This window comes from Mytilus trossulus, chromosome 4, assembly GCF_036588685.1.
Source record: "Mytilus trossulus isolate FHL-02 chromosome 4, PNRI_Mtr1.1.1.hap1, whole genome shotgun sequence".
NCBI classification, from domain to species: Eukaryota; Metazoa; Mollusca; class Bivalvia; order Mytilida; family Mytilidae; genus Mytilus; species Mytilus trossulus.
Genome location: NC_086376.1, coordinates 90986488 through 90998148, shown reverse-complemented (window position 1 = coordinate 90998148; position 11661 = coordinate 90986488). Strand labels below are relative to the sequence as shown.

The window sequence follows — 11661 nt, the reverse complement described above, 5'->3', positions numbered from 1 at the left end:
AATCAATATCAATTATGTGAACGAATATTTAAGAGACTCTTCGTATTAATCAGGAGCTGCCAGAAAGTAAACGAGTCGTACATTCTTTATTGATATTCGAAAATTACCAAAATAAAACTTCGAACCATAGAATATTGAATTAAAATTTTGATAATATGATAGAAAAGGAGCAAAATTCGCATACACCGATACTTTTAAATTTGACCTTATAAATGTAAAATTGGGACAGTTTGATGACCGAACCATCAGTGAACCTAGATATTATCTAATAAAATTCCCATAAATCATAAATAAAATCACTATATTATTTTTAAAGCTGCTTTTATTCATTCACTCAAACCAATGATAAATGGACATTATGAAAGACATATCATTTTTAACAATACCAAGTACATACATTGAGGTCAACGACACACATTTAATAAGCATTTATTACAGCCAAGCAAATAAATAAATAGATAAATCAGTTAACAATGATAAAAATAGCACTTATTATTTTACAAATAATTTTATATTTATACTCTAAAAAAAGATTGTCAAAAATTGATCCTAATTTGTTGAAGTATATATGTGGTTATCGTAGATAATGTTTAGACACCTGTGTGTACATCTAAGGTTGGTTATTTACAGCATGAATATGAACAAATTATCAAATACTTAAGATTCAACAAATAAAAGTAAATAAACTAAATTCATATATTATAAAACAAACGATAATGCACCAAAAGTCATTGCTTTGACACAACTGACAACGATACTTGTCCTTCCTTTTGTGAATTGTCAGTCGATTACCTCTGACTTTTTATGAAAATTTATGTGGCTTCTCATGACCTTTTGGTTGATCTATTCTGAAAAAACAAACTATACATAACTAATTCCTAAGTTTAAATTTCATAACTAACACGACAGTATTGCCATGAGAGGCAAACATAAGATTAGAGAAAATACCAGACGGATGTCCCAGTAGAACAGGAACTTTCTTTCCGGGAACCATTTGCGTACTTTAAACTCACCAAAGATAGCAAGCAAGCTTACAACAAAAGCTACAATGCTTATAACGCACTTTTTTATAAAGAGATTCGAATTCTCTGGATTTTTGTGAAATCATCTCATATATAAGGACTATTGTGCTTTTTGATTAGGGAATTTTCCGTTTTGATTTTTTCCTTGGAGTTTAGTTTTTTTTGTAATTTTATTTTATATCTCTTTTTCTGTGGTGTTGGCTGCCCTTCAACTCAAAATTTTAGTCCCTATAGTATTTTCTTTCTTATTTTTCTCTTAACAAAACATTATACCGTAATGCACTTGTTAATAAGAGTGTTAAGTAGACATAAAATGAAAAATAAAACACACAAAAAAAGCAATGAAAAAAATTACACTCAGTGCAAGATCCTTGAAACTCAAATTCCAATTAACACTTACACAAGGAGGAAACTGACTGTTACTTGTTTAACTTTTATTTTCTTGGTGGTACACATGTCTTCTTTCATATCATTCCAGTCAAATTTTGTTTTAATTCAGCAATACATTCTATGACTGAATTTTAGGCATATAAATACTTTAACAAAAACATATAATATGACATGTGAAAAATTATATGATTAATGCTCTGAAATTAATATAACACCTTATAAATGTATGACAATTATGTGCTTTAGCGTGAAATAATGTGTCAATGAAAATAATTTAGATGCTAATATTCAGATTTTTCAGCTTGATAAAACATTGTTAGCAACAGTCACCCCATTAACGAAAATATCCCTGTATCCTATAACTGTGAAAATCCATGACTCCTAATTTTATATGTTTATATTCATTTTTTTTTTTAACATTAATTTTTAACATTAACTGCTATACTATTTCTAAAATTTTCACTGAGCTTTTCTTTTAATGTCATACATTGTTTCATAATATTTGTCAATTCTATATATAAAAATGACTCGTTATCATTTGACCCTTCATACTGATATAACCCTTATAAGAAAAAAAAAAAATCATATTAACTTTGAACAAAACTTTTGTACCTGGAATTTATTTTGGGGGAGGGGGACTTCCCCTTTTAAATTTACCTTTGAGTTCATTATTTTTTATATACGATTTGTTCTGAAAGTTGTCTTTTAAGTCATTACAAATTCTAATGATATTGCTGATTTTTATCAGATTATGAAATATGTTATTACTATATGCATAATATTTGAACGATTTTATTTATAAATGTATATTATAGTTAACTGTTGAATGTGTACTGAATGCAATACGAAAATTAAACATGGGCTTTTTGATTTACCAACTGCAAATAAAAAAATGTATCATTTATTTCATTATCATAACTATTAACCATCTTCTTTTCTCGAAAACTTTAATTAACGTTCAGGAATTTCTATCAAAGTTCGTGGCGATTTAATATATCGATTTTTAAATTATCTTGGTGTAGTAAGATAAATAAGATCTAAGTTTAAAATTTTCACAACAATTTATATTCGAGGTATTTTTCAACTAACGAAATGACTAAAATGAATCGATCGCAAACATTATTTGGTTCACAGTATTGTGTTTCTCCTTAAATCGTTTTGGAGTTCGATATTATTGGTATTTTAATGTTCCGTTTTGATTTTTCCCTTGGAGTTCAGTTTCTTTTTGTAATTTTACTTTTTATCTCTTTTTCTGTGGTGTTGGCTGTCCTTCAACTAAATACTTTTTATTTTTATGGTAAATGTTTCTCAGTATTGTTTTCATGAAAAGCAAATTACTCATTACATTTTTCAGATTAAATAATAAGATTTGGGAGACAATATTCAATTCAGGTAGTATCCTTAAATTTTACCAATATTTACTACTTCACGTAACTAAATGGTAAAACATTACAAGTAGGCAAAAAACCGATAATATTAACACATACCTAAATGGCGTATCATTACATGCATTAAAAAATGTATACCATTACACGTAATTAAATGGTATATCTGTATATGTAACCAAAAATGTAAACCATAACACGTAACTTAAAAGCATATCATTTATATGTAACCATTACACGTAACCGTATCTTTTTTATCATTATGTGTTACCATAAATGTAAACCATTACATGTAACCAAAAATGTATACCGTTACTTGTAAAAAAAACGGTATATCAATACATATACTATTCTATGTGGAGTGAATAACCTAATTTTATGATATATGATGTTTCCATTAACAAACTGGTTTATCTTCTTTGTCCATTTCATGAAGCACCATTGTTGATCTCACACAGTGTTGTAGTTGATGACTCTCTATATTAGCGTGCAGGTCAATTGGTCTAAATAGAAAGAATAGAAGTTTTACGTCATATTTTTTTTTATATTTTTCATTGCCAATTTACAAGGTTATTTTGTTTAACATATCATCATGTTAAGAATATGTGGCCATCATTCTAAAAGTTTACAAACGCTTTCTGTCATACACCATTTGTTGTCGAATTTCAATAAAAGGGTTATCTGCAATAAAACAACTTCCCAACATTATATGAAGTAATCATTTGTATGAGTTTTGTCCGATTGTTTCTCCATTAGTCGGATAAAACCCAAAACATTATTAGCCAACACCTTAGCTTAGACTTATTTAGTTTGCAGAATCACTTGTCGCTTATTTGATCGCATCACAATGTAGAATTTATCAACAAAACCATCTCAAAAGTGTCTAAACACATCAGAGAGGTTCAAGTTTGTGCTATCAATAACCAGTATAAATACATATTGTTTTGGTGGGTTTTTGTTACTATAAAACTGATTAACGTCAACTCTTCTACAATTTTTGGAACACCAGACGTGCGTTTCATCTGCATATAATCAGTGACACTATCATCAAAACAGTTAGAAGTCCAATAAACTACGCAATTGATGAGGCAATAAAACTTCGAAAGTCTAAAATATTATGTTCAAAAGTGCTACGGCAATCTATCTATTTGGGGGCGGAAAAAACTTAGTATTTTATTACTTATCTTTTTAATATACAACAACATTATATGTTTTAATTATTATTCATACCACTATTTTCATCATATTATATATATATATCTTAGTGTTGTGTAAGAGGAATAACTCTGATCAATATTTAGTATTATTATAAAATAGAACATACCTGTCATTAATGATCAAAGATGAAATTCCTCCTTGTAACGTAGATGTGTCACTCTCGAGAAGTCCACCGACAGCGACGTCATAAAGCAGTTCCTTAGAAGAGAACCATCTGTATGGTACGTCGTATGGTACCTCTATTGATGATGTTCCTAGACTCACAAGTAACCTTAAATATACCGTTTTAGATATGTATCAGTACTAATATTAATATATATTTACCAAACAAATAATCTTACAACAAATAAATTCATTATTATTCGTTGAATACGATTTTTGAGGATTTCATAGGTACAAGTGAACTATGAATTTGAATGTTAAATAGATATCAACGAAAAAAACAAGTTTTTTTTAATGCAGGAAAATTGGTAGCCAAGAAAATATCTGATGTAAGTGCAACTATTGGTAACACTCAGACAGAGAAAAACAAACTACAATCTTGTATGTATTAGCATGGAAAACATGCATGCATTAGTTTTTATTTATAGTGGATTGGGAAACAAGTTTTGCAACTTATATTAATCCCTTTCCACTTTGCGGGTGCGAGTGCTGCCTTGTAGCGGCATTAGCCTACTCTTTTTCGAAATCTACAAAGGTGTCTTTAACGTGCAAGAGATATGGCTCTCTCTTAACACGGGTCAGCCATTTATCGTACCCTTCCGACGGACTATCATCGTTTCCTCAAGACCATACTCGCAAATGGTGTCAAGGGAGAGCCGAAAATTGAGTTCCTGAAATTTTCATCCCGAACGGGAATCGAACCAGGAACCTTTGTGTTAGTAGTCCGATGCCCTAACCACTACACCACGGCTCTCTGCATTTTACTTTCGCAAATAATATTTCTAGGTTATATAGCAGTATAAAATGTTTTCAGTGTTGTTGTGTTATCTGTATACCGATAACACAACACTTAAATAATTTGACTACAAAATTATCCAAAAAGTCCTACTTGAAAGTTCAAACTGTATCCATTGTTAATCGATATAGAATATTAAGCGATTCGGATGCATACACATTTAGAAATGTTGTTTTAATTGTTAAATCTGGCTTACTTAAATTGAATAATTCCCTTCAAAAGTGTGATTATTATTATATGTATATCATATAATGGTGCATACACAATTTATCTTTATATTTGAAGATCATAAATTCGTAAGTAAGGTGCTGAATTCCAGATTTTAAGAAGTAAAGCTAGAAACCGATAAATATAGCTCTATCAGTCCCGAAAACAGACTAGTTTCAAAAACAAAGTTTATAAATAGATCATTTCAAAGACATCAGTTTGGAAAACAACTCTATAAAGAAACACATTTGAATGACATAATAAGTTAAGAAAAAATTAGCAATTTAAAACATATTTTAATTTTCGGAAATTACATTATATTTGTTTTGAACGAACTGATTCAGGATTAATTTAGGTTTTCATGGCATGATTGTCATTGATACAGTTTCCACCAAATAAAATGACGTATAAGTCGGCAACTAAAGGTTATATATCACTGCCTTCAAAATGTATATTTTTTCAAAACATATGTTCATCCAAAAAATATAATATACGTCATCTGTTTCGATCATTTAGAATCAAATTTAAACTTTTTGGAATTTTGGATCCTCAATGCTCTTCAACTTTGTACTTGTTTGGCTTTGATAAATATTTTGATATGAGAGTCACTGATGAGTCTTGTGTAGACGAAACGCGCGTCTGGCGTACTTTATTAAAATCCTGGTACCTTTGATAACTATTAAAGATAATGTCGAATTTCAGAAAAGAAATATGATCAATATGAAGACAAGGTAAACTGTTTCCAATTCTTAAGTTAAATAAAGAATTTAATGCGAAATCTGTGTTTTGTCATGTTATTTCGTTGTTTTTTATTAAATGACCATCACATTCAGAATCATAACCATAGTAACTGTGTACCTTTCGTCACCAGTGTCCTCCACCGATATAACATGCCAATCCTTGATATTATCGTCTGAGTTCAATTTGTATTCCTTATTTTCTTTGTTGTCTGATATTTCCACTCCCTTGCTTTCGACAAATAAGGTCACATCAAAATCCTGAAAATTACAACAGAGTTATAATGACATATTACGATACTTTATAAAGATAATTTTGAAAACGCTCAATATTATGATATATTTATACTTACATTTTTTTCTGAAGATATCACAATACTGGTATTCGTCTTATAAAATTTAGAAATTTTACCGATCATATCTTATCTCCTGATGTCATTGGCTGATTCTTAATCCGCAATTGTGTAATGCATACATTTAAGGACAAAATTATCATATCGATGCCACTGGTCTCGCTACTTTTGGAGTTGATATTCCCCTTTGTTTTTTGGTTTTTTTTTTGTTATTTTGAACTGTCTTTATACACCATTAACAAGATTCCAATATCGGTAAAATACTGTTGCCTATATGTACTATCTGTATATATTAACGAAAGCAATCTCCTTTTACAGTATCATCTATTGATAATATTAGAGTGAGTAAGTAGTTCAATATTTTCGTCTCAAGCTTCCAGTATCAAAGTCGCAGTTTTTTGGAATGTTTAGCAATTTTTGGTACTAGACCTTATAAGTGAGTAGTTCATACGCAGGTCTTTTTATTTAACATTTATACATGTCTCGTGGTTTCAATTTCATTGTTTGTGTAATGGGTTTTATACTTCTGTTTTCATATCCCTCTTATTTTCCTTTAATCGCGTTTTGTGTAGTGCATGTATCTGCAATTTTCACTTACTTATGTAGTGAATATAATTATCAAATGATCCATTGTGAAACACATATAAAATAAAGGTAATTATCGCGTACCTATGATCAACTATATTCAAATATTTAAACCTTTTACTATGCAGTATGCAATTATCTATACACAATATACTATAACCTTACCTCTCCTTCAACACGTTTGATATGTAATAGTGTACCTAGTGAATCCTTTCCAACAATAAGATATACTTTATTTGCATCTTTTGATTGCATATATACTATAGGTTTACTCTGCTCGGTAAACTTAACACATTTTCTCCAAATCTGAAATATGTATAAAGATGTTATTAATATTTGTTTTGTCATTGTGAATTGATTGGTTCAATTACGTTAAAACAGTGTGCATAACTATAACCCAAAATTGACATTTCTTTTGTCAAACGACAAATTGTGTGTTGTATAATTTGTTAGTAAATTGATTGAGATAGAGACAGGGTGAGTTGTCATATTAAGGCTATTCGCTTCTCTGTTTCAGTATAACAAGTGTTCGTAAAAACTGTAAAAAAAAAAAAGAAACAAATTAAGGAGCAATGGGATCGTTTTTTAGATATAAGCCATTGAAAATTAAGCGGGTTTAATCCTATCTTTAAGTTATGAGATACATTTATGACTCAATTGTTTAGAAATTTGAAATGATGAGAACAAAAATATGTTTATGTCCAGTACAACAACAATACACATTTAAAAGCAATAGCATAAAAAACCGGTTAATATCATGGTGAAATTAGCGGTTTCAATTATTTGATTGTTTATCAATTTGAGTACATAATTTACGTCACTGATGAGTCTTATGTAGACGAAACGCGCGTCTGGCGTAATCCTGGTACCTTTGACAACTATTTACACAACTGGGTCGATGCCACTGCTGGTGTAAGTTTCGTCCCCGAGGGTATTACCCGCTCAGTAGTCAACACTTCGGTGTTGACATGAATATCAATAATGTGGTCATTTTAATAAATTTCCTGTTACAAAACTTTGAATTTTTGAAAAAGTAAGGATTTTCTTATCCCAGGCATAGATTACCTTAGCCGTATTTGGCACAACTTTTTGGAATTTTGGATCCGCAATGCTCTTCAACTTTGTACTTGTTTAGCTTTATGAATATTTTGATATGAGCGTCACTGATGAGTCTTATGTAGACGAAAGGCGCGTCTGGCGTACTAAATTATAATCCTGATACCTTTGATAACTAATTATGCCTTTTGGTCTGTTTGTATCATTATACATCTTTGGCTTTTAATATTTTTAGATGTGTGAGTTCCTGATGGAGATGAATCCAAAAAAGCGCTTTGGACGCCAGAAATGAATCACGTGATTAAGTTTAAACTCGAGGTATTCAGATTTATCGGCTTTGGTGTTCTTTTTTTTGTTTACATAAATAGCATTTGCATTTTATGACACCTTAGGGTTCCTATTAGATAATTGGTATTAGTAGTACGAATTTTGAAACCATGTTTTATTTATCGGTTATGTATAAGTATAATACTTACATTTTCACTACATTTCCCATAATATACGTTTTTACTTTCTTCAATCATATATAAAGGTATTTCTTTTTTGCTGATTGAAAATGACGATATACAACCACTAAATGATCTGCAATAAAATTACATCTTTTATTCAATCCTTAAAATATTAACGGCAAAAATACATAATAACAACTAAATGTATATAATACAACTGTTATTTGTTTTATATATAGATATAGGAAGATGTAGTATTAGTTCCAGTGAGACAACTCTTCATCCAAGTACTAATTTATAAAATTAAACCATTATATGTTATAATGTCTCAAAATTTTTACAATTGCACAAAGGCCACTGTTAATGTCAAAGAAGAGAAAATTACCCGATATAAATTATCGATCTTCGACAGGTAGAGACCCATTGATTCTAAATGTTAGCAAACATATCGAAGTAGTCTTCAAACAAAATCAAATTATCTGCAATATTTCTAATATTCTCAGTGATTGCAAAAACGGCTTCAAAGTTCTAAAATTTAAGTTTCATACAAGACACAAAATTGTAAACCCTGTAATAATTTCTTTTTAAGGTATTGTAAGATAACAGTTAAATTTATATTTAAACCCTATGTTCTGTTTTGCCATGTCGGCCATATTGGTAAGCAGGTATCCTCGGACACATTTATAAACGAGATAACCAGTGATGATGATTGTGGCTTATAAAAAAGAAAATGTGGTATGATTGCCAATGAGACAACTATCCACAAAAGACCAAAATTACACAAACATTAGTTTGGTTTAATTGGCTGTGTAGTTTCAGATAAGATTTTCGTAAGAGTTAAAGAAAGACGTCGAGTACGGACGATTTCTAACTTGACCTTACGGGTCAGGTGTGATAAAAGTCTGACATGAAAAATAAATACTTTTACTACTAAACATTTAAAAATGTAAATACAGCATTCCGAAGTAATTGAGATTCTGAAGAAATGAATTTTGGGATCACTCATGGTATAATCTGTATAATACATTACAATTTCAACTGATGGCTTGACAAAAGCGGTCTAAATTCATGTGGTATTTTTCTATGGAGAATGTGCAAACCTTAGTTTTGCTTTGCCTGACAGAGAATGACTCTGAACACCCAGTCCACCAAGATATATCCCATCAGCAATACGTGATGTGATCTCCTGTCGGACTAGTTCCTGTTCAAATGTATCATCCTGGTGGTCAGTTGTCGCCTCTATCACATCATTACCAAATACAACCTAAAATATAACGAACAATTCTGTGTTGACATGAATTATTTCAATGTTTATATTACACACTTTTTATCAATACATATAAAGCATGAGATGTTACTTTATAAGAACGACATATTATGCATTCGTAGAGACATACAGCTAAAAAAAAGTATGCAAAATAAAATTTCGAAATGTAGAAATGGAAAAAACAGTGTACATATTTTTTTCCTATTTATAAATAATTATACATCAATTATAATTTGCCTCAAAGTAAAAACAAAACTTTCATTGAATCATAGTGCATAATCGCATTGATATATTAACCTCTGGCGAGATATTTTTTATTTGTTAATATAAATATGTGTCCATAAAATACCATAAACGGTGGCACCGTCCAATTTGTATGAAATTGGTTCATAATTTATTTGGCATATAGGTCTAATATATATCAAATTCAAGTTCCAAGCTTATATAACAAACAAAAAACATACTATTTGACTACCTTAACAATTATTGTAACATTAGAATGAACTGATTTCTCACTATGATATGTGTATGTTCAGTTAACCATGAATATAAAAGAACTCATAAATTGACAAATAATAAAAAAAAGTAACTGAATTTTTGTGTTGTGACCACGAATTCATGATAGATAACCTTGCCCTCATATTTTAACCTGATTCGGGACGAACAAGCGGACGGAAAGACGAACAAGCGGACGGAAAGACGAACGGGAAACATTACACTTCCTACTAACGTAAGCTGGCTATAAAAAGTTGGGAATGGAGATCACATGACAAACAATGACATTTTATATTTAACCTTTTGCCATTTGATTCAACTAGAAGGGTATATAGACAATACTAAAAGGAGTAAATAATTATGTCTTGTCATTCAATATCTGTAAATATGCAATTTTTGAAAAGTTTATTGACGTTTTAACGCAAACAACCCACTCATGTATTGCATAAAGTCTTCAAAAGGGTTACCATCAAAGTTTAATATAGCTTAATTTTACGCACAATCTGTAATTGTAATCACATCGTCTTATTCTTTAGCCTTACATTATGCAATTGTGTCCACATTTCGTATTATTTAGACTTGTTTTATGCAATCATAACCACATGTTCTTATTTTTCGGCTAATTTGGGGTGGATTTTCTAGGCTAACGTATCAGGACTGCAAGAAAATAAACCTTGTAATTCAATATAACTACGAGTTGTATTGAATTTTACTTACGTTCAACGTGTGATCGGCTCCATCATGGTAAGTATCTTTTGAACTTCTGAGGACAGTTGTTCCTCGTCTGGTACTGACTTCAATATGTAATGCTCCCTCACTGAGCGATATAAGCACTTGCAATGTCTAAAACAAAAAGGACTCAATCGTCGGGGTTTAATATTTCAAATTAAATCGTATATTTGTTGTGGTTTTCGTGTTAAGTTGTATTCCATTGTGATCGATGATCAAACCTTTGAGGTTTTTTTGTAGCTAAATGAAGATTTTATTTTAGAGTTTATAGAGCAAACATTTTTTAATTAGGGCTTAAAACATCTTGACAGAAACATACATGTTTTGAGCAATTGACACATTTTCTTTGTTATTGTGGTAGATTTTTACCACTGTTTACCACTTATTGCAGACCTATTTCTATATTGTTATGAGTTAGAAATTATGACTAAATTCAACAAAGATCTATAGAAAAAAGTAAAATCACAAAAATACTGAGCTCAGAGGAAACTCATATTGGAAAGTCTTTAATCACATGGCAAAATCAAATGACAAAACACATCAAAAATGAAATGGACAACAACTGTCATATTCCTGACTTGGTTCAAATGTAGAAAATGGTGGATTGCGCTAAACCTCTCTCTTTGTACGGCAGTCTCGTCAAATTCCGTTATATATATAATGATGCGTGAATTAAACAGGGATATTAAATAAAATAGTCAAAATATTGGTACAGTAGTCAACATCGTATTACAATTTAAAAAGTAAACAACTTCTGACTTAAAAATTAAATAATACTTTTAGATATTTGGGTGATATATTGGCACTCAA

At 30.2% G+C, this 11661-nt stretch overlaps 1 protein-coding gene across 1 annotated transcript in view; it reads right to left on the bottom strand.

Moving 5' to 3' along the window:
- Nucleotides 1-304: 304 nt before the first annotated feature.
- The window catches only part of LOC134716278 (serine-rich adhesin for platelets-like), a 42754-nt gene continuing 31397 nt past the window's right edge, over nt 305-11661 (bottom strand). Inside the window, exons 19-25 of the mRNA XM_063579173.1 lie at nt 10840-10965; nt 9461-9624; nt 8388-8493; nt 7021-7161; nt 6039-6178; nt 4122-4286; nt 305-3300 (exon numbers count right to left, since the gene is read on the bottom strand). Of these exons, the coding sequence (XP_063435243.1) occupies nt 3195-3300; nt 4122-4286; nt 6039-6178; nt 7021-7161; nt 8388-8493; nt 9461-9624; nt 10840-10965 (948 nt within the window). The 3' untranslated portion in view covers nt 305-3194. The remainder of the gene's footprint in view (nt 3301-4121; nt 4287-6038; nt 6179-7020; nt 7162-8387; nt 8494-9460; nt 9625-10839; nt 10966-11661) is intronic.